Source organism: Lepidochelys olivacea, assembly GCF_965140295.1.
Source record: "Lepidochelys olivacea isolate rLepOli2 genome assembly, chromosome: 11".
Taxonomy (NCBI): Eukaryota; Metazoa; Chordata; order Testudines; family Cheloniidae; genus Lepidochelys; species Lepidochelys olivacea.
Genome location: NC_140421.1, coordinates 45113057 through 45137692, shown reverse-complemented (window position 1 = coordinate 45137692; position 24636 = coordinate 45113057). Strand labels below are relative to the sequence as shown.

Here is a 24636-nt window from a genome sequence, read left to right as displayed (position 1 = left end):
TCCAATAACTTGTTGGATAATCTGCGCCCTGCAGTGTTATTTTCCCAACAAATGTCTAGGTAGTTGAAGTCCCCCATCACCATCAAGTCCTGCTGATTTTGTTAGTTGTTTATAAAAAGCCTCATCCACCTCCTCTTCCTGGTTAGGTAATCCATAGTAGACCCTGACCATGGCATCACCCTTGTATTTTATCCCTTTTATCCTTACCCAAAGACTTTCAACAAGTCTGTCTCCTATTTCCATCTCAACCTCAGTCCACACATACAGATTTTTGATATACTGGGCAACACCTCCTCCCTTTTTTCCCTGCCTGTCCTTCCTGAGCAAGCTGTACCCTTCTATACCAATATTCCAATCAAGTCAGTAATATGGGGGGTTATAATTTATTTGGAAAATGTGCATTTAACTGCATAAAGATAGTACAGTTCCTCTTTGGAGCCATTCAATTCTATTGGGTCTAGCAGAATATGAATTTTAATACTTTCTTTAAAAAACTCTTTTTCCTTTTCTGCATACTGTATCTGATGGAAGGTTGGAGACTTCAGTAGGGGAAGGCTAAATTTGATTTCAGCTGCATAAACATACAGCTAGACAAATCAAGAAGGCTTGTTGTAAATCGTATATATGTGGGAAGGGTTTTTTGTTTTTTTAAGCTAGACACATCAGTAGCCATCCCCACCCAGATAGATGAAGTCTCTCAGAAAATTAAAACAGTGGGATTCCTGAGTGAGGGGGATAGCTCTTTCTGCTCACTTCCTGGCAGTATTATACCTCCTTCCCTATACCACCTCTCCCCATGCCATCCTCCATAGGATAGGATCCCTGGGCAGGGGTATCTTGCTCACCCACTCCCTACCCATAGATATTGGGATGCTCTTTAGTGGTCACTTCAAGAGTCTGTGTGAAGAATAGTGACAGGAATCTGCAGGGGGCTAGATGCCTCAGTAAGAAGGCTGTAGAGCAGGGGTAGGCAACCTATGGCATGTGTGCCAAAGGCAGCATACGAGCTGATTTTCAGTGGCACTCACACTGCCCGGGTCTTGGCCACCTCTCCGGGGGGCTCTGCATTTTAATTTAATTTTAAATGAAGCTTCTTAAACATTTCAAAAACCTTATTTACTTTACATACAACAATAGTTTAGTTATATATTATAGACTTATAGAAAGAGACCTTCTAAAAACGTTAAAATGTATTACTGGCATGCGAAACCTTAAATTAGAGTGAATAAATGAAGACTCGGCACACCACTTCTGAAAGGTTGCCAACCCCTGCTCTAGAGAATAGCAGTAATTTGTGTTATCGGTATCTTTACAATCTTAACTGTTTCCTGACCATAGGATACACATAGGGAGTTCTTCACCCCTTTTCCCTATAACTATGCCTCCTTTTTCTTTCTCACCCTGGTATCTGCACAGCATATGCCCAAACTCCACCATACAGTCTATACCCCCCTCCTTTTCATACTCTCACGCTGAAGGGAAAGACAGGAGAAACATAAGCAGTCGCAGAATGTGAGAGGCTATGCCTCCAAGTCAGCAGTACTGAAATGAACGTGTGCATTAAAACACATCTATTCAGATCAAACTGATATACTTGAATGCATGTGTTCATTTCAAGACACTGTGCATTCAAAGCCTCATGAATAAACTAATAACAAAGGAATTCAATTGACTCAAACCCATGGTATTCATTAACTTTTCTTTTTTGGGTTTGTTTGTAAGATTCAACCAGCTATAGGTTAGCCAAAGTGCATACTGTATATAACTATAGAAATATACATGCACAACAGTGGTAAACTCAAGAAGTTTAAAGCACATTCTGTACTGCTTCCTCTCATCTTCCCCCACCCCCACCCCAACATGAATCACCAGTGGCCTCAGAGCTGATCTGTACATATCCAGGGACTCATTACTAAGACTAGAACTGGGCATGGAAAAAATCTGCTCTCTTGAGCTTTATTTATAAATATACATGGGATGTGGATAATAAAAAAGTGTAAGTGTGGGAGAGAAACTATGAGCGTCAAATTCTTTTTCTTCTGCTTCTTTTAAAAATGTATCTGGATTTAGTGCAGTGGTTCTCAAACTTTTGTACTGGTGACCCCTTTCACAAAGCAAGCCTCTGTGTGTGACCACATTTAATACCATTATAAATGCTGGAGACAAAGTGGGGTTTGGGGTGGAGGTTGACAGCTCACAACCTGCCATGTAATAACCTTGTGACCCCCTGAGGGGTCCCGGCCCCCAGTTTGAGAACCCCTGATTTAGTGTTTGAGACAGCTGCTAGAGTGAGAGCTCTAAAGACTGAAGTCCTTCGTTTATCAGTAAAACAGACATTACACAGTTTGAGTTTCCCCCTCACATAAACCTGAACTGGAAATATCACCAATAGGAAAGGGAAATTTCCTCTCCATTTCCTCTCCACTGAGATCATCCATCAGAATTTCCCATTGTCACAATGACTTTTGTTAAGAGGAACTAGAATGAGAGGCCATCAACCCATTTCACAACATACAGCTATAAGTCACTAATGATCTGGGTTGGATTTGTATCAGAGACCCAGAAGAGAAACATTCCTTATTAGAGCTGAGTAAATAATTGATTTTTTAGGTCAAAGGCCAAACCAAAAAAAAAATTCTGAAAAAAAAATTTGGTTCTTTTAGAACTGAAGCTGAACTTTTTCCCCTCACTGAAACAAAAATAGATAAAATTTCAAAACAAAATGTTGAGTCAAAACAACATTTCGAAACAAAATGGTTCATTTAGAAAATGTCAGCACGAACCATTTTCACTTTAAAAAAAATTCCCCTCATTTCTTTATTTGGCGAAAATTGTTCACCAAATTCTACCTGAAATTACAAATAGTTTTGATAACCCTGAAATGGCTTTTTTTGGCAGATTTACTATGTGGTCAAAAAATTGTACCCTTCTCCTGTCCCATTATCTTTATATCTATGTAACACTACAAATCTTACAGTAGAAAGATAACAGTTTAGGAAACTACATGTAAACCTGGGTAAATTACAGTTTGCATTTAAACTTGCATGTTCTTTTCTATTTCTTACATGCTTAGTGTTCCCTGCTAGTCCATGTTTCTTCAGAGTGAAGGCAACAGAATAATACCATAGGCCCTGATTACCCTTGAAAAACTAGGTACCTCTTCTTGACCCATGAATTCCAGAAGTGGGATTATTTTGCAAGCTGAGGAAGTAAGTCAGACTGAATTGATTTAATGTATACTTTCTTATTCCTGTATTACATAAACTGAACCTGGTTTTCAGATTACATTTTTAGAATTAAGATACTTAGTAAAGAGCCTATTAACCTGATTGGTTTTTAGTGAAAGATTTTCAAAAGCACTCAGCAATGGCCAAACTCTGCTCCCACTGAAGTCACTGGTAAAACTCCCTTTGACATCAGTGGGAGCACAGTTTGGCCAATACCAAGTGTTTTTGGAAATCCCACCTTAAAGTTACACAATCAATATACTGCAATTAAACTTCATTAACATTGGTTTGCGGGAAGCTAGGAATAGCAAGAAATCTAATCCCTGGATGCTCATACATGTAAAATGCTCACTTTGTTGCCTATGATCATTTTTGCAATTGGAGTAATGGATTTATGGAATGTATCTGTGAATGTTCATTCATCATTTTTAAATTAATGAAGGAAAACTGTATAAAAATACCCTTGAATGTGCTGTCAGTGGTTTTAAGAAATATATCTAAGATTTTCATATAAAATATTTCAGACCTCAGATCTAGCTCAGACACTAAACACAATGAACACACACAAGGAAATAAGAGACACTTAATCTTTCACATCTACATTTCTTAGTTTTCTTGGGACTCATTCATATTGCTCCTGCTCTCTAACATATTTGCAACAAAAAGCCAAGGGTAGAGAAGCAGGTTTGAATTGACCACTAACACATTTTGTTATTTAATTTTTAATGAGGAAATATTTGGCTGCAAGATTTGACATTTTCCATGCCATCTCTGGAAGTGTATACAAATACAGAGGGGTAGCTGCGTTAGTCTGGATCTGTAAAAGCAGCAAAGGGTCCTGTGGCACCTTATGGAATAACAGACAAACTGGAGCATAAGCTTTCATGGGTGAATACCCACTTCGTCGGATGCATGTAGTGGAAATTTCCAGAGGCAGGTATAAATATACAAGCAAAAATCAGGCTAGGGATAACGAAGTTAGTTCAATCAGGGAGGATGAGGCCCTCTTCTAGCAGTTGAGGTGTGAACACCATAGGAGGAGAAACTGCTTTTGTAGTTGACTAGCCATACACAGTCTTTGTTTAATCCTGAGCTGATGGGATCATCTCGTGCACATCAGTTTGGAGACCACTGTGTTAGTCTATAAGGTGCCACAGGACTCTTTGCCGCTTATACAAATACAGTATAGAAAACAGGCATTTGGCAAGTCATAGAATTCCACATGTGCTTGAAATCAAAGCAAGGGCATACCTGAGAAAGTGATTGTCTGAGACGTGTTATTTGTGAATTGTGGCCTGCAACGTCCTGTTCTGAAACCATCTGCTTAAGCTTCTCCTTCTCAATAGCTATGCTGTTAAAGGCAGACTTCAAAAGAGAATGAACTGGGGGAAAGAAAAAACAAATATTTCCTGAGACAAAGTACTACACCTTGCTTGTAATCAATAATAAAGGTCGTGACCCCCCCCCCAAATTTACAGAAATAAGAAACTAAGGCCCAAATTTTCAAGAGTTCGTGCCCAAGTAGATTGCACACATGCATCAGTTGAGTTTGGCACGCACACACAATGTGAACGTGCACATACACTTGTCTTACGTGCACATATTGGTGGTTGTGCACATGCAAGTTGGGTATGTGTAAAAGTGTGCGTGTTCTTTTGAATATTTGGGCCTAAAGCTATTTTTCCCCCCTCTCTGTAAAGCAAATTAGTCTGTTCCTTAATTTTTCTCTGCAAATAGTGTAGTATGTATGTCATTTCTGCATTTATGGTCTGCAGTGATTTAATACTGCATTAATAAAGAGGATTACTTTGATCTTGAAACTTTGATGATCTAACACTGTGGAGGGAAGCAGTGGGTAGTATGTTTTTCCCATTTTATGTATTAGCCAACATTACAGTACACAGAGCCCATACAACGTAAGTTGTGTAAGACTGTTTGCAGCTCATGGTCACTGCTGCATAAACATCACTGCATGGTGTTACAGTGTGATTATTTCAAATCCAGTTATCTAAAGCCTTTGTTCAAAACAAACAAGCAAACAAACATATAAAAGGAAATCCATCAATAGGAAAAATAACACTTCTGGTCATTGCTAAATGTGGTTTGGCTATGCATTCCTTGCTATTAGAAACGCCCTTGTATTTTTCAAAAAACCCTTTAAAATAAAACAATTTCTTTTTCATTAAGTATATTCAACACTTGAAATAATCAGCCCATGTGCTCAGAAATGGAACATTAAAATATGAGAAACATTTCTGAATGACAGTTTTGACAATTTCAACAAAGAAACACAAAGGATGAAGGAAAATAAACTTTGACCTTTCCCATACATAGTATGCCGCTATGTTTTTCTTTAAAATGCTGTTCCTTTTTTGGAATTACGAAACATTAAGGAATAAAAACCTTTTTTCAAGCAAATTCTGCCTCTCATCCCTTACCTCTCCCCAATTTTTATAGGGTTTTTTAATTTTAGCCCTCTAGATTTGAAGTATAGAATCAAGAAATACAAAGTGACTACTGAAACCTTACTAATTAGACAAGAATCACTGAAATGTTCACTGCTTCCTCATTCAAATTCTTGAAGACGGAATAAAATGCAATGCTAACTGCTCCTATGTGAGCTTAAAGAGCTCCCTTTCCTTCTCTTCATGGAAGTGTTTTCCTTCGTTAAACACTTGTACTTCTCCCTATTTCTGTAAATATTGACATTATTATCTCTCTTTAAAATAAATCTTACAGATTTCTAAATGTTTATTCCCATTCAGATAGAAAGCTCGTGATCTTAAATCTTAGCTTTATTCATCCCAAATTTTTATGACCGTTCTGAAAAATGTGACCCAAAATGTGGGTGTTACATATGGAAGGCCAAATTCTCCACCTCATAAATGGAGACAATTCCATTGAATTCATTATTCTCACTTACGTCAGCAATAAATTTAATCTGGTATTTGTAAATACATTTATCATTTCATGATCAAATTAAACACAAATCATTGCATATTAAAACAGAATTGCCTAAAAATGCATGTAATTTCAGTTCAAAATGTACATTTTATATCAGGTGCATCAAGTTCATTTTGTGGACCTGGCTACAGACACCATCAATTATGGTCCCTGCAAATTCAAAGTTCAGTACTTGGGACATATTTTTTGTGTGAAATGAGTTCAACATATTTCAAGTCTCCCCCCCTTTCCCCGCCCTCCCCCATGAGTTTCAAACATACTCTTCTTTTAGGGGAATAATTCACACACCCCTTTGCTTATTGCAGGTCCCATGAGCTTGCTAACATGATAAACCAGCCAGCCCCAGACTTACTGATTTATCTAGTAAAATGTTTTCAGTTATGTTGGGGCCCAATCCAGTGCCTACTGAAGTCAATGGGAGTCTTTGCATTGATTTCAATGGATACTGGATCAGCCCTTACTTTAATTGCTTGTGTGACCTTAAGAACTCCCCCAATGCCAACTGGCAAGGGGGTTATAAGAATATCCTGATCCTGGTAGGTACATTCTGGTTCCCCAAAGACCATCATAGAATCATAGAAATTTAGGACTGGAAGGGACCTTGACAGGCCACCTGGTCCAGTCCCCGGCACTGAGGCAGGACTAGGTATTATATAAATCATTCCTGACAGGTGTTCCTCATTGGAGATTTCTAAGAACAGGTTAGATGGCGATTCCACAACCTCCCTATGTAATTTGTTCTAGTGCTTAGCAACCCTTAAAATTAGGAAGTTTTTCCTAACATCTAACATAAATCTTCCTTGCTGCAATTTAAGCCCATTACTTCTTTTCCTGCCCTCAGTAGTTAAGGAGAACAATTTATTACTGTGGCAAGGTGGACTAGGGCCAGAGGCCCCCTGCTGGAGGCCTTGCTGTGCTGCATCATCCTGTCCCAGAAAAGAGCAGCTAGAAGTCCTCCAAGCAGTCTACAGTAGCTGCAGAAGCCAATCAGAGGGGCTGCTGCAGCGACCAATAAGGATTCAGAAGACCCAGATAAAAGGCAAGCAGCAGAACAGAGCCTTCAGTTGCTGTGCAGAGCTTGAAGAGAGAAGACTGACTGACTGGCAAAGCGGCAGGACCAGCAGGTCACTGAGTGCAGGGTGAAGCCCAGTGGGACTGAGCACAGAAGCTGTGCAGGCCAGCGAGGGTACCAAGATGGGCCCTGCTGGACTGGTTGAAGACTAAGCCCAGGGAAGCCTGCTGAAACACCACCGGCTGTGGGTACTGAGATGGGCCCTGGCTTGGTGGTTGAAGAAGGCAGTGCCTTTGGGAGAAGCCTTAGCACTACGGCCCCACACCAGCGCCAAGATAAGAACTTGGACTGTATACCCCAGAAGGGGGGGACAGTATATGTGGCTCAGCTGCAGGCTGAGTCACTGAAGACCCGCCAAGAGAACCATCAGCTGGAGGAAGGAGGTTCTCACGAAAGGCAAGTGCCACCCCGATGTAAGAACTAAAACCAAAAACAGGCTCACACCCCACCAACGGGGAGGCCGCCTGCGAGAGGTGGGTGCCACCCCATGAAAAAGACTGTGATGGCAGGCATATCGGCCAAAGAAAGGAGGTGCTCACAAGGGACAGGTGCCAACCTGGTTACAATTACCCTCATTTTTATAACAACCTTTTACATACTTGATGACTGCTATCATGTCCCCCCTCAGTCTTCTCTTCTCCAGACAAAACAAACCCAATTTTTTCAGTCTTCCCTCATAAGTCATGTTTTCTAAACCGTTAATATTTTTTTTTGTTCTCCTCTGGACTTTTGCCAGTCTGTCCACATCTTTCCCAAAGTGTAGTGCCCAGAACTAGCCACAGAACTCCAGCTGAGGCCTGATCAATGATGAAGAATTACTTCTCATGTCTTGCTTACAACACTCCTGCTAATATATCCCAGAATGATATTTGCTTTACCGGTATTACATTGTTGACTTATATTTAGTTTGTGATCCTCTATAACCCCCAGTACTCCTTCCTCAGCAGTCATTTCCCATTTTGTATTTGTGCAATTGATTATTCCTTCTTAAGTGTAGTACTTTGCATTTGTCCGTATTGAATTTTATCCTCTTTATTTCAGACCATTTCTCCAGTTTGCCAAGGCCATTTTGAAATCATGTGAGATCTCAAGTGAAAACCAGGGTCATGCTGGTCATTAATATCATTGTACGTACTCATACTATGTAAGGAGTTATGTACGTTTACCTGAAACATGCTCCTAAGGTCTGTATCAAGGCAAGTTTTCTCTCAGACAAAAGATGGTTATTCACCTGTCTCTCTGGCATGTAAATTAAGCATTGTAAGTTAACACAATGGAGAGTCATTTACAAAGGAAATCAATGGGTGAGGGGAGGGTGAGTGTGAAATTAACTGGGAGGCAGCACACATGAGAATAAGCTACTGGGGTCATCCTGACTCTGAGGTACAGACAATGAACTTCTGGAGATATAAGGAGAAGGCAAGGATGACATCCCTTGAGCCTGCACCAAGGAAATAATCAGGCAATGTGATTACATTCATGAAAATGGGATCACAACATACCCTGATTGGAAACACTGCAAAGGATATTTGGGTGAGATAAACTTCTATAGACAGCAGGTTAGCCTGTTAAGTTTAGTGTCTAGAAATTGTTATGATTTTGATTTCTATGTAATTTTTTTTTCCATAATCCTTACTCATTATGTCTTGAATCTCAAATCTTTGATAATAATCTAATCTTCACTATAAATATCTGAGTTCTTCAGCATTACACAAGGAGCTGATCCTGAGTTTAATCATACAAGCTGGTGTGTGCACTGTTCCTTTGTGGACAGCAGATCTGATATTACTGTGAGTGTACAGTAGATGAGGGGCTGGCCACTACAGAGGGATGCTCCCAGGGGACTGAGGGACCAAGGTATACCTATTGTTAACCTGAAAATCAAACATAGGAGTGGCAGAGTCCAGAGGAGATTGTTTGGGTGGCTAACAGGCTGGTGATGTCAGGGAGCTGACACCAAATTAAGCTCAAGCAAGTCTTCCTCTTGCTGGAGGCAGTGGGTAACAAGGTGACTCTCAATTCTCGGTACCCTGAAAACCACCACAGAAAAGAGTCCAGGAGAGCTGGCTGTATTTTAAAGAAGCCTTATTGAGGGTGCAGGAACAAACCATCCTGATGTGCAGAAAGAATAGCAAATATGGCAGGCAACCAGCTTGGCTTAACAGAGAAATCTTCAGTGAGCTTAAACACAAAAAGGAAGTTTACAAGAAGTGGAAACTTTGAGAGATGACTAGGGAGGAGTATTAAAAAAAAAAAAGTGCTTGAGCATACAAGGGTGTAATCAGGAAGGCCAAAGAACAATTGGAGTTGCAGCTAGCAAGGGATATGAAGGGTAACAGGAAGGGCTTCTACAGGTATGTTAGCAACAAGAAGGCGGTCAGGGAAAGTGTGGGCCCCTTACTGAATGGGGGAGGCAACCTAGTGACAGATGTGGGAAATGCTGAAGAACTTAATGTTTCTTTGCCTCACTCTTCACATACAAGGTCAACTCCCAGACGGCTGCACTGGACAGAACAGTATGGGGAGGAGGTGAGCAGCCCTCAGTGGTGAAAGAACAGGTTAAAGACTATTTAGAAAAGCTGGACATGCACAAGTCCATGGGTCCGGATCTAATGCATCTGAGGGTGCTGAGGGAGTTGGTTGAATGTGATTGCAGAGCCATTAGACGTTATCTTTGAAAACTCAGGGTGATTAGGGGAGCCCCGGACGACTGGAAAAAGGCTAATGTAGTGCCCATCTTTTAAAAAAGGAAGAAGGAGAATCCGGGGAACTACAGACCAGTCAGCCTCACCTCAGTCCCTGGAAAAATCATGGAGCAGGTCCTCAAGGAATCAATTCTGAAGCACTTAGAGGAGAGGAAAGTGATCAGGAACAGTCAGCATGGATTCACCAAGGGCTAGTCATGCCTAACTAATCTAATTGCCTTCTATGACGAGATAACTGGCTCTGTGGATGAGGGGAAAGCAGTGGACGTGTTGTTCCTTGACTTTAGCAAAGCTTTTGACACTGTCTCTCACAGGATTCTTGCCAGCAAGTTAAAGAAGTATGGGCTGGATGAATGGACTATAAGGTGGATAGAGAGCTGGCTAGCTTGTCGGGCTCAATGGGTAGTGATCAATGGCTCCATGTCTAGTTGGCAGCCGATATCAAGCAGAGTACCCCAGGGGTCGGTTCTGGGGCCAGTTTTGTTCAACATCTTCATTAATGATTTGGATGATGGGATGGATTGCACCCTCAGCAAGTTCGTGGATGACACTAAGCTGGGTGGAGAGGTAGATACGCTGGAGGGTAGGGATAGGGTTCAGAGTGACCTGGACTAATTGGAGGATTGGGCCAAAAGAAATCTGAGGTGCAACAAAGACAAGTGCAGAGTCCTGTACTTAGGATGGAAGAATCCCATGCACTGCTACAGGCTGGGGACCAACTGGCTAAGCGACAGTTCTGCAGAAATGGACCTGGGGATTACAGTGGACAAGAAGCTGGATATGAGTCAACAGTGTGCCCTTGTTGCCAAGAAGGCTAACTGCATATTTGGCTGCATTAGTAGGAGCATTGCCAGAAGATCGAGGGATGTGATTATTCCCCTGTATTCGGCACTGGTGAGGCCACATCTGGAGGACTGCATCCAGTTTTGGGGCCCTCATTACAGAAAGCATGTGAATAAATTGGAGAGAGTCCAGTGGAGGGCAATGAAAATGATTAGGGGGCTGGGGCACATGACTTATGAGGAGAGGCTGAGGGAACTGGGCTTTAGTCTGCAGAAGAGAAGAGTGAGGGGGGATTTGATAGCAGCCTTCAACTAGCTGAAGGGGGGTTCCCAGGAGGATGGAGCTAGGCTGTTCTCAGTGATGGCAGATGACAGAACAAAGAGCAATGGTCTCAAGTTGCACTGGGGGAGATCTAGGCTGGATATTAGAAAACACTATTTCACTAGGAGGGTAGTGAAGCCCTGGAATGGGTTACCTAGGGAGGTGGTGGAATCTCCATCCTTAGAGGTTTTTAAGGTGTGAAAGTAGAATGAATTATATTGAAATTATAATTCATTAAAGAAATGCTACTTGAAGGGTTTGTTGAAATATAGTTGTCAGGAAGAGAAACATTAAGGAGTGTGAGACAATGGGTCCTCAAACTAATTAACTTAGAGCTCCTTCTGAGCTAGGAGATTGGTAAACGTTAGTATGCAAATAAGATATATATGTATATTTGTCAGTTTCTGCTTTCTTTTGTCTCTTATGTTAAATTGGCTTTGGCTTAGCTGTAAAAATAAGTTATCTTGAGCCTCAGAGGGGGGCTCACATCTGGGTGCATTGGCAAAGCACTTTGATAATAAATAGAGTGGTCTGACAAATTATGAGTCCTGAATCTGACTTTGACAATTTGGAGGTTCCACTGAGATGGCAACCGTCTTCACTGGGGCCATGTGACTCCTGACTGTTCTTAGGATGGCCGTGGCAAGCTGGCACCTGGGCATTTGGCCCGAGCGGTCCTCCGCCAGAACGGAAGGGTACATGACCACAGTGACGTCTACACTATCGAACCTGTTGGTTCCCACTTTGTTCTGGTAGGGATCCCGGGATCTGACATGAGGAATCTGGTCAGGTAATTATTTCTGTGTTTTGTCCGGACTGAGGACTGTCTTGTCTCTGTGTCTATCCGTCCCCCCTGTGGTGTGTTTGAGTCTGGGCGCCGTCTCCGTCCGGGGATTGGCTGACCAAAAGGTTCCTCTCCCCACGGTCTGAGTGAGTGAAATCTGCACAATCGCAGCCGCACCGTGCCTTGGGTAAAACCCTTAGTGTGAAAGCAAGGGTGATTGAGGCAGTAGCCTGTGGGCTCCTTTTGTGTGTTGCACTGGGCGTCGCTCTGACGAACCCGACTTTCCTTCTTGTGTGATTGGTGTGTAAAGTCATCCTGTATGGGTAACCAGATGTCTAAGTTGGGACAGTTCCCTAAAGGAACGCCGGCTCAGTTTATGTATTTTAGGAAGAGTCCGGACTCCTGTAAATTTCTGGAAAAATGGTCTAGGCTAAGGGGGTCAGGTAGAGTGGCTACTACCACCACTACGCTTCTGTCCCCAGAAGCCTTTACAGCTATTCTGAGGGAAAATGGGCCCTTTTCCCACAGAAATGGTCTATAAAGGACTGCTGCAGGCAGAGAGAGAATCTGATCAAAATTATTTGACTATTGGGTAATATAATCAAAATCACTAAAGGATGTAAGGGGTTTCTATTGGAACTTAACTTGGCTGCTCCTGGTTGTGTCTAGTTGTACAAGATGGAAGTGTAATCGGGGTACAGTTGTGTAAAAGAGTAATCACAGTGCAAGGGATGTTAGACAAAAGAGAATTTTGTGTGTGTGTGTATAGCGCTAAAATCTGAAGCTGTGTCTCTGCTATTATCTGAGAATAAATTTATAGCTTGGTACAGCAGAGAAACTATTGCAAACATGGTCTGTTGCACAAGAGGGGAAACTGAGGTACACCACCTCATGAATTTCATAAATGACCAGTGAGTGGGGTAAGTCACTAGCCTGACTATAGAACAAAATAAGGAGAGCCTGGAGGTAATTCTTCTGTTTTTCCTGCAATTAGCAAGGAAATTTGTAAAAGAAAGTGGTATTATTATTAAGCAATAATCTGTCCCCACCGGGGGGAGGGGTGGGGGTGGAAATTGTTTCTCTTGTTTTTAGAGTCTACAAGCAAGCTGGCACCAGCGGAAGAATAACTCAGAATACCATGGATCTATGTTTTGTGTTTGTTTGTGGTGTTTGTCTTGTTGCTAGCATTGCTGTGTTTTAATGAACAGAGAACCTCATGACATGGGTGGGAGATGTGTATGGGAATGCAAAAGGCTAACTCAGGAGAATCCTAAAATTCAGTGGCCACTGTTAGGATCTTGGGACAAAGACCAAGTAGACGTCTTAAAAGACAAACTCGACCAACCTACAACTAAATTGGCAAAAGGAGAGTGATTGCTTCATGCAGTGGTGGGAAGAGGCAAATCGTAAGTGGACAGAATCAAAACTTGCCTCTCTCAAAGATTCTGGCTTCTATCCCACCAGATGCAACTCATTTTACTGTTGTTGATTTGTGCTCTGCTTTCTTTTCTCTCCCGGTTCACCCTGACTCCCAGTTCCTGTTTGCCTTTTCTTACAAGGGGCAACAGTACACATAGACCACACTGCCCCAGGGGTATACTGAAAGTCAGTCATATTTTTCCCAAGCATTAGCGCGAGACCTTGTTGACCTTGTTTTTCTGTCCAGGTCCACACTAGTCCAATATGTAGATGATCTACTCCTCTGTTCCCCTTCATTGTCTGTCTCTGAAACTGACTCTTTAGTGCTCCTTACTGCCCTAGCAAATAAGGCTCACAAAGCTTCTCGCTCTAAACTACAACTTTTTTAAGCTTCTGTCACATACCTTGGCTTTCTCCTCTCCCAGGGTTCCTGTGCACTTTCTCCCACCCACGTCCAAGCTATCCTTAGCTTTCCCTGACCCCGCTCCCCACGCCAGGTCCGGAAGTTTTTAGGCATGGCTGGATTTTGCAGACAATGGATTCCCCAATATGCCTCCCTTGTAAAACCTCTCCAGGAACTCACTTGATTCTCTGTGCCTGACCCCATTCCGTGGCCCCCTGAGGCCAATTCTGCCTTTGTTTCCCTCAAACAGGGTTTGGCTTCTGCCCCTGCTGTAGGGCTGCCTGACTATTCTAAGCCTTTTACCCTTTTCTGCCACGAACAATCTGGGTGTGTGCTTGGAGTTCTCACTTAGATGCACAGAGAAAAGAACTGCCCAGTGGCTAATTTCTCTGCCACTTTAGACCCTGTTGCCCTTGGCTTACCCCCCTGCCTGTGTGCTGTGGCTGCTGCAGCGCACCTAGTCGAAACGTCTGATTCCCTTGTTCTCCGCTCTCCTCTTACCCTCCTGGTCCCTCACTGACCTCACCCTGCTTCAAGACTCTGCCCCAGAAACCAAGAAAGAATCCTGGGTTGCCCAAGGTTGCTCTCTACATCCCGATTCCTTTTGGCGCTCGCCTACTGGCGCCTTTGTAGCCCCCTTTTCACTCTACCTGTCTCCGGCCACCCTGCTACACGGTGTTTCGCATGTCGGAAAGGAGGGGATGGTCTCTGCTGTAACTAAGACAGGATGGTGGGGCCCCCCATTTTAGCTCTTTTGCAGCCCGCCACTGTGCAGCCTGTACCACAAAGCCATAATATTGGTTTTGTAAAAGTGGCCCAGGGGTTCCAGGGCCTGCCTCAAGCACTATTCTTGCACAAATGCCTAAGTGTCGACAATATGAATTTATATTGGCTATGGTACGTTTATTCTCTGGTTGGATTGAAGCCTTTCCTTGTTGCAAGGCTGACTTACTGTCTGTTGCCAAATGTTTGTTTAAATCATATTATGCCTGCCAAGGGAATTCCTGCTACTCTGTCCATTGATCAGGGTACACATTTTACTGGAAAACTTGTTCAACACCTGGACCATATGTTGCATATCAAACACCTGTTGCACTGTCCCTACCACCCACAGAGTGCAGGTGCAGTTGAAAGACAAAATGGTGTACTTAAGCCTATGCGAGCTATGACTCCCGTTCCAGATTTGAACTTGACTCACAGTGTGCTCCTTCAGTATTGCAAGGGACTAATGCAAGCTGTAAGTCGCTTCCATTCACAGGTTTGAGTCGCCTGGCCCACGGAACCCACCTCCAACGCTTGCCACAACCTCGAGCCAGGTGATTGGGTCTATGTATGGCGCCATCATCGAAAGCACGCCTTGGAGCTCCAGTGGAAGGGTCCTCATCAGGTCCTGCTCACTACACAGATGGCTGTTAGACTATCTGGCATCGCTGGGTGGATACATGCTTCAGTGTAAAAAGGCACCATCCCCAGAGAACCAATCATCACCTCAGGACAACGCAGAGTCAATTTTGACTCCAGAAGAAGATGTAGAAGAACAGTCTGCAATACCTTACAATCTATGCTCTCGTAAGGGTTGCCAGAAGCAGACTCTGTTCCTCGGCTGCTGGTATCTTATGGTCTGGGGAGACCACCATGACAATTCTTTTATCCAGCAGCAGGTGTGGATAGCTCAGACCCTTAATATTTCTAATTGCTGGGTCTGCAGCCACATCCCAGCCCACTCTCAAACTGGCGTTCCTGTCTGGCTATCCCACTCAAGTCCCCAGACCTCACTGGAGGGCCTCGTCCGTTTAACAAAATATGGATCAGCAATGACACTTGGGAAGCAGTGGGAATAAATGCAACTAAATGGATAAGTGTGGTGGAGGGAAAAGGTCATTGGTGTTGGGTGTGTAATGGGACAGGGCTGGATCTGGGGAAAAGCCGTTGCCTTCAGCATATTGTGGCCAATGGTGTATGGGATTATTCAAACAAAACTAAAAAGTGGGGGCCGGGTATAGAGAGATGAATTTTTTTCTCAACCCGGGATCAAACAGAGAAATCAATCTCATGTTCCTCCTACAGTAACCTACAGAAAACAATACAATCTTTCAATGTCATGCAAATAACACCACTCCTCATAAGGAGAATTACCCTGTATGCTTTGGGGGATACTCCTCCTCCTTTGCAAACACCTATATGACAAATGGGTGCAACCGACCCTTCCTGGCTTTAATAGGCCATCACTGGGTGTGTGGGACCAGAGCTTATACCGAACTAACAGCTAATTGGTCAGGAATCTGTTATCCCCCCCCGACTCTTCCCACAATTCTGAGTGCTAGGAACCTTCCCTCAAGAACGCCTCCGCAATTTCAGGTGAAAAAGAAGGGACTTAACAGATGCCCAACGGCACGTAAATAACATAAGCCCCTTAACCTGGGAAGAGGCCATTGGCAGTTCCTTAATACCATTAGGGGGAGTAATACACCATACAAAAAGGCTCCTAAGGTTACAAGCAGTAGTTGAAATAATGGCAAATGAAACCGGACGAAGTTTAAGAGCCCTGGCCAAAGAAACAGGGGCAATCCGACAGATGGCCCTCCAAAACCATCAGGCATTGGACATAGTGCTGGCGGCAAAAGGATTTGTTCTAAGTGGCTTGCACGATCTATTACCTCATTGGTGTTGTCTGGTATATACACACACAGCAGTCTTTTCCAATGAGAGCACAAGTCCCTCCTTTTGTGATTATGACACTTGTTGCCAAGAGTACAGCTGTTAACCCATGTATTCTGATCAAATTTCAAACTAGGTAATTACATTTTGTTTACCTAAATCCCTGCTCTAGTTTCAACTGGGCACAGTATTTTTTCATTTTGTATCCTAACCTGTTGTTTAAGATAACTGTAGTCCATCTCATAGACAAATACATTTCAAAAGGTACTAAATTTAGTTTCCTACTGGTGTTACTTTGTGTCACAGATCAGGAAAATCAATACAGAGACTGTTGGTTTCACAATGTTGTGTGAGAAATACTTTAAAGCATTAATATTTCAAGTTTGACGTGACTTAAAATGATAAAGTAATCAGGAATATAAGAACAATTTATACTTGAATATTAACATGCATTTAGTTAAAGTCATATAGTTGTTAATATTTTGTATGTATTCATGTGAGCCCTTACTTTTTAAGGGGAAATGCTTGTTCAAAGACATTAAATTGTAAGCAACAGGACTAACATTTTATTCTTTACTCCTAGTTAATTCTAGCATAAATATGATTTCTTATTTAACTATTACCTAAGAGGAAACTTGAGGAACCAAAGACAATAACCTCATAATGAGCCCACTGAAGAAGCACTAGTTTGGAGTATTTATGGAAGCCATTTTCACTCTTTCAGGCTAAAAAACTAATGAAAAATGATGATGCATGACTGTTTAAAGTTAATCTTAAAATACAATACATTAAATCTTGGAACCAGCAGGGAGGCTAGTCAAATGGAAATAACTAATATTGGAAAAAAGATTATTCAAACCTACTTGTGTTCTTATATTACACACACACACACACACACACACACACACGTATGATTATAGACATTTTTATGACTGCACTAATGGAAAAAAATATAATTTCAATAGATACAGAAAGTCAACCAAGACACAAGGTGATTGAGATCTTTAGTCATGTTACAAATTACATTAAGCTTTTAAAGAAAGATTATTATTTAGCTAATTCCCCACTGAATCTATTGTTTATGGGACATCAGCAAAGTGATATGTCTAGAAGATATACTACAGACTGTGTACCACTAGAGTGATGCAACCCTGAGGGTACAGAGGTCAATGAATACTTGCAAAGTAATCTTTAGTGTGTAGACAACGGAAAAAGAACATTTCAAAACAAAAATATAAAATGTACTTATAATCAGAAAAGTGTGTATAAAGCAGACTTTAGGCAGTTCAGTATTTCTTCCTTCTCAACAGCCTCCAGTTGTTTTCTCTGCTTATAACTAAAGAGAGATTATTTTTTCCTAACTCTAGCTCTGCAAATTCTATGTGGGAAATTTTCAAACAAGCACCTTTGTGCTTTTCTCCCACACTGCCCCTCGAGCTTGGGAGAAGCTCCTTGTAAACATCCACAAAACTAACTCCTTATCCTCCTCTGCCAGGAAGCCTACAAAACTTGACCAATCAATAGACTGCTAACGTGCTGAAACCACAGTCTAACATGCTAACCGATATTGTCTCATTATTTCCCCCCAATCTGGGTGTATCCATCTTTTGTCTTATACTTAGATTGTAAGCTGTTTGGGGCAGGGACTTTTTTGTTCTATGTTGGTTCAGCACATAGCACAATAGGGTCCTGGTCCATGACTGGGGCTCCTAAGTGCTACAATAATATAAATAATAAAATCAGATTATTCTTTCTACCTTTTACCTTATCACCGGTAATAAAGATTCTACAATAAGAACTAAGCAGAGACATTGGAAAAGGTGAGCAAGGCACAATGCAATCCAGCTCATTTTTCCATAGAGATAAATAGATCTGGTTTTCAAACAAGCTTAATTCATCCTATTCCTGATTTTCATTAAATGTCTCCAAAAGTGGAATGCTCCAAAACAGTGATATTTGTTGCTGTCTGAATCTCTAACAAACTGTTCTTTGATGCACTTTGAATATCATTCAATCTTAACCCATTCAGCATTGCATGTGAATTCTGTAGACAGAGGTAAAAAATAAATAACACTAAAAGATATTGTAAAGTATATAGTATTACACACAAGACAGAGAAATGGCCACAGTGCGTGTATGACAATAGCCACAACAGCATGTGCATTAATAAGCTATTAGTAAATGGCTTAGGTGTGAAATATGAGGCAAGATCTTTCAACCACCTGAGAAGGGCATCAATTCCTGCACATGCTGGTGTGGCTTATGTATGACTCCTTCATTTTATATTTCACTATTTTAAAAGCCTTTTTAAAAACTTAAATTTTCAGCCTACAAGCCAGTCATTCATTGGTGATACAATGTAACATTTCTGAAATCCATTCTTGTACGAGCAGGACCTTTTCTAACTTCCATTGGTGTGTCATTCATAAAGTTGTACAAGATCATTAGAGACAGTGGAATTTCATTTATCTTAGGGGAAAGAACACAGGTTTCTATAAAAAGGAAAAAATGTGTGCAAATTCAGCCAAGTTTTGCAAGCCCCTGTAATGGTTCAGGAGGTTCACAAAATCTCCAATGACATAGGATTCACCCATCCCTATATCTGTACCTGATGCATAGAAAATATTTTAAAAATTAAACCTATATGATCTTCATCTGAACCAGATTTGGATAAAAGATTTTGATATAATTTATATTTGATCCAGACAAAAGTTCTGACCATGAATAGTGTAAATGTAAATATAGCAGTTTTTGTAAGATGCAGATTCTACATTTTTAGTTACCTTTCTGTGCCATGAGGCAAAACTCTTCTTGAAGTTTGATGTACTCCATGGAGCATTCCAAGGGGTCAGCTACCTGGCTTGGGGGAGTCTGAAATTCGATGTCTGCACAAAGATTGGGGTTGGATGAGTGCAGGCGAACTGGTGACATTGTAGCACTGAAAGGGACCTATGGGGAGATTCAACAACAAAAATAGCTACTGTATAGGACTGTATCCACCTTCCACAGAATACACGGAATAAAAACATTACACACTTTATTCACAGAACAAAACACAATAGTTTCACTGTGAGAGATTTAAAAAATTATGAGAATATAAATCTTTTAGTGTCTCAAGTTTTAGTAGCTGTACAAAATTCACCAGGTCTCTTAAAATCCTTCATTGAAACATAGACAAGTGATAGAGAGAGGGAGGGGTGATAGCTAACGTGAGAGACAAAGATGCACTTTAGCTCTAACTATAGCATTTACACTAACATAGCATTTCATAAGATTTGCAGAGCGCTGGAAAATTAAACCACTAATGTTGCTTTACATTCTGACCTTTGGTATCCTATAAAGAATGATTTGGTGGTCATAATGCCAACATTTTAAATGTATTAGTTTCTCGATCAACCTGGAAATGTGGCTAAATATTCCCACAGAGAATATTATTTGCAGACTTTGAAGAGTGTTGGTAAACCCTGAGATTATTATTCAGTTCACTGAATAAATCATCTGCAGATCACACAATATAGAAAATCATGTAGGTTCTTTTTGTGTATGAATACTCTTTTTAACGAACAAAAAACCCCTCATTTTCATTTGAAGCACATCTACTATAAAATTCAGTAAAAGAGATATTTTACCAAGTCATATTAAGTCTCTTGTATCAAACAGAACAAATATGCTTCTTTTATTATATATTTCCACTTTTCTTTCTCCCTCTGTATTTTTGCACATATAGTAAATGTGTGCATATATAATATGTTTGTGTATTTTATCTACAATGTAGAGATATGTAACATTTGTATATTATATAGTTGCATATATAATGCATGTGAAAAATCTCTATATACATATAGAGAGAGAATACTTTATTTATGTTGTATTACATTATATACACATATATAAACATCTGATTCCTGGAGCCCAATTTTCAAACTTGAGTGTCAAAGTTAAGGCATTTAGAATCATATTTTGGCACTCAGATAAGAGTTAAACACTTAAATATCTATTTTAGGTGTTCATGCACTGATTAGATTCCTCAAATGCAGAAGATGAAAACCCACATTCCAGAGTGTAATTTATGTATCCAAATATGAAAAATGGGCCCAAAATATAGGTTGTTTTCTGAAACTTCCTACAGAGGAGCAGGCAATATAAAAAGTCATATTACTATAGACTTTATCAACAGATTAGTTAAACTACCATAACACTAGCAATGGATCCTTAGTTCGTGAACTTGATTAGCTGACTGGGTTGGACAACAGCTTTTTTGATCTTTTCAGGGAACTGTGCCCAATCACTATACATTATATGTTTCTCACTCCCTGGTGGAATCCTTAAATAACTATCACATTTCATTCCACCCCTTGGTACACTATATCAGCGTATCTTCCTTTATTCACTCTTCCCAGATTTCCAAGTATCTACTGTGTGCAAAATAGTGGTCTTGTAACACCTGTCTACTGCAAATTTAATTTCTCCTCTAAGCTCCTTTCACGTGTTCTTATTTTTAACTACGCAAGCAAAGACAATTTTTCATCTGATTTTATTTTTAGGCTCACATAATGAACGATTTCTTTATTAACAGGGAACACAAAACAATCCCCTTTCTCCAGCAAACTGCAGAACTATCACAATCCATTCAGCAACCTTCCGTTTTGTACTATGCTAACACCACTTCTCTCAACAGTCAACCAGAACTTCCCTATTTTACAAAGAGAGTCGGACAGTCGCGCTTCTTTTACAAAGCCTTCCATTTCTTAGGTCAGAGAACATAGTTGCAGAATCTCCTTGCTAAGAATTCTGTCAACCTATAATCACTCAAGCCCACCAGATGCTAGTATCCTCACAACAGAGAAAATAATGTAAATTAATCTCAAAGGCTTTACCACCTAGAGCTTAGAAAAATGTACAAGGCACACATTGGCTATTAAGTTCCATCATAGACTGAGCAATTACACCCTAGAACAGGTGTAATTTTTTCTCAATTTTTTCCATTCTGTGGCCCCGTTACAGGAGATAAAAGGTTCAGGGCGCCCATCCGATCTACTAGAAAGAAAGGAAAAGTAGCAATCTCACTGGATCTCTTCATGACCCCAAGTTCAGAACCCCAACTCTAGAGCCTTGTACTTCAACTGGTCAGGCTGAAAAACTAGATATAAAAACAGGACCCTGTTGAAAACCAGATAATACATCTGAAATGAGGCTTCCTGGGTAAATAACATTTTAAAATGTCTCCTAGAATCAGCATTTGCATTTTTACAAGCATTTATAATCACACACTTTGCAGGAAATACCCATTTACATGAAAAAAATAAGTAGACACTTTGCTGACTGCTTGAGAGAACACTATACAGCAGTCAGAAATAAGGAAATAGCTGATTGACATGAACTCTGTTTCCTTCAGCAGAATTTCCAAGTTACTCTCAACAACAGATGAAAAAAAACACATTAAACCACATCTTTCATCCACCTTGGCTCCCAACAGACGAAGAAATACTGATTAAACTTTTCCTTATGTTTCTCATCACTAGCTTCCTACACCTTACTCTCCAATTCCCCTCATAACTGGGCACATATTTGTTCATGGTCATTTCTGTTGTTATTTATCATGTATTCTACTTTTTCTCTTTGCCTTCTCCCACCTATCCCTCTACAGTTTTCCTCACTCTGCTAAACATAACTTCAAATCTATCCACATTTCCTTTAGTTACTTTAACCCAAGGCTTGAAATAACCACTCAGCCACCATGAACAGTCATCCTTCCTGGGTAAGTACTGTCAGCTTTCGCAGAATCTAAGCTTTTATTGTCAAAGGTAAGATGTTCCTAGCCCAAAGAGTTGGGAAGAGAACCCTCCACATGTGACCTGAATGTAACTGACACAGTGCTGTATTCCTCAGTCTGCACAAACAGCAGCTTCCGTGTCATGACTACTGTTGGGGTGAGCAGCTGCCACACTTAAGGTATGTCTGCTCGGCAATTAAAAACCCATGGCTTTCCCGTGCCTGCTGACTTTGACTCTTGGCGCTTGGGCTACAGGGTTGTTTAATTGCAGTGTAAGTGTCTGGGCTTAGGCTGGAGCCCGAGCTCTAGGATCCTGTGGGGTGGGAGGGTCCCAGAACTTTGTCCAGTTAGCAGCTCTCATTTCCATTTCCCAAACCCATATTTTGTGTGAAGCAGTCATATGACTAACAAAATGGAACAGAGATACTAGTGGTAGTAATATGACTTTTTGGGATTATGGAATGTAAACAAAAAGTGTTTCAAATGAAAAAAGCTTGCCTTATATTATTAAAATATGCAATGGCATAACACAAGGAAATTTCATGCTGGGCTTAATAACAAGCCACCTCACTTCTGCTTTCTTGGTGTGTGCTGTTTTCAGAATTCTTTGATGGGATTACATCCTAGAAATTTATGGTTGCTTTTTTATTATTTATATTGTATATGTATACAGAATATGCCATAAATACTGAGGGAACAGGGCCCGATTCTAATATCACTTACACTGGTATAAAGAAGAAGTAATTCCTTTCAAGACAATGGGGTTACACTGATATACACCTGATGTAAGTGATATGAGACCCAAGCTCATGAAATTTATTTTCACGCATCAGGGTTGACTTCATCTTTCACAAATGGCCTACCCAAAAGTGGGTAATGAGGACACCTGTAGAAAGTGCAGGTGATGTTCTCAGTATTGTTATTACATATTCAAGTTGTACAGCTTCCCATCTTTAAAACTATCCCCTGATTTTAAATCCACTCACTGTTGTAGCCACAGCTGCTGCTAGTCTCTGCCGGCGTCGTGTTGTGCTGAACTGGCCCTTCAGCGCTGGCCCTTCCTGACAGTGAAGGGGAGAAGAGATGGGAATAGAAAAAGAGAGGGGTAGGGAAGATGGGACATAGGAAGATGAAAAATGATCAGAGAAGGGAGAGGGGAAGTCTTTAACTGGATTTTAATTTCACTAACTTCACATGTTCTCATGCATGTATGCCTGGGGCTTAAATAGCTAGTTATTTTGCTAAAATTATCTCCAGAGTAGTTAGACTAATACGTACTCACTAATGCTGAAAAATAAATTCCATTAACATTTTTTCATCGTCATAATGCAGTTATGGGATAGCAAAACAAAATGATACTATGGAATGGCAGAAAACACAAAATAAGAACTTAATATTTTGGGTCATCTGACCATCTATTATATGAATTTTATAGAGAGCATTTAATTCTGTTTGTGTACGTGCACTATGGTTTGTAAACTAGAAGATTATGCAGCAGAATCATGGAATGTACAAGTGTATACTTGAGAGGTTGTTTGTCAATCTAAACATTTCTCTGTGGACAGTTCTAGCTCTCTCTGATTTCTTTCTCCACGTTTATTTGTTCAGTTTCCCTCTATCCAGCCACTAAGCTCCTCAACCTCTAATTCCTCCTTCTTCATGTTAATGAATGATGCCGTACAAAATTTCCGTTCATTTCAGTTCTATTGTGGTTCTTCAGAACAAATTAAATTACCTCAGGGTGAAGCAAGAGCAATGAAAATGATTTTTTTGACTAACAAATACACTGTTACAGGTTCATTTGAGCCACTGGGGCATCTCACAAGGCAACCTGAAGTCAACTGATGTCAAATTCAAGATGGCCACCTAGGCTTTAAATTACGCAAAAGTAAAACACCACAGTCTTCCGCTGAGTCAACCATAAAAGGATTGGTCATAGGTAGGCCTCTGACTATACTAAGCTTTTTTCAGTTAAGGGAGGGGAGACTCTTTCTCCCCTGTCCCAGCCTACCCAAACTGCTTCCCAGAGGAGGATGCAGTCAGCCCTTTTATCTTGCCTGCTGGGCCCTGATTGGCTTCCACACCATTCCGGCCTTTTTAGCTCCTGGAGGACCAATTCTCAGTGGTTCCACAAGCAACTGATCCTGGGTGGTGTCTCTCAACAGCTCCTGGAGGTCTAAATGTGCTTCTCTTTTTCCCCAAAAGGACACCGGCTTTGGGCAGGCAAGGCAAGGGACATCAAATGCCTGGTATATACCCTGTCACATATTTTTATTTGCACTTCTGAATCCCTGATACTGAAAAGATTTATGCCCAGGTTCACCTTTTAACTGACTCTAAATGACTTTTTAAAATTCATACTGTTGACATAAAGTCAAGGAAGTAATTTTTCAATGCAGTATAGCTGCATACCTGTCACAAAACATTCTCCTTTCATATTTACCTGCAAGTAATGCCATTTTGAGAAATCTCAACATTTTATAAGACTAGAAAATCTGATTTCTTGCCTAAAGATGTATTTTCTCCT

At 40.9% G+C, this 24636-nt stretch overlaps 1 protein-coding gene across 3 annotated transcripts in view; it reads right to left on the bottom strand.

Annotated features, from left to right (window-relative positions):
• The window catches only part of OSBPL6 (oxysterol binding protein like 6), a 198889-nt gene that overhangs the window by 44098 nt on the left and 130155 nt on the right, over nucleotides 1-24636 (bottom strand). For 2 of the 3 annotated variants that reach the window (XM_084642916.1, XM_084642917.1), the window contains 3 exons: nucleotides 23096-23170; nucleotides 19120-19285; nucleotides 4479-4609 (listed from right to left, as the gene is read on the bottom strand). In XM_084642916.1, the coding sequence (XP_084499042.1) occupies nucleotides 4479-4609; nucleotides 19120-19285; nucleotides 23096-23170 (372 nt within the window). The remainder of the gene's footprint in view (nucleotides 1-4478; nucleotides 4610-19119; nucleotides 19286-23095; nucleotides 23171-24636) is intronic. The other variant, XM_084642918.1, reaches the window with a different exon arrangement.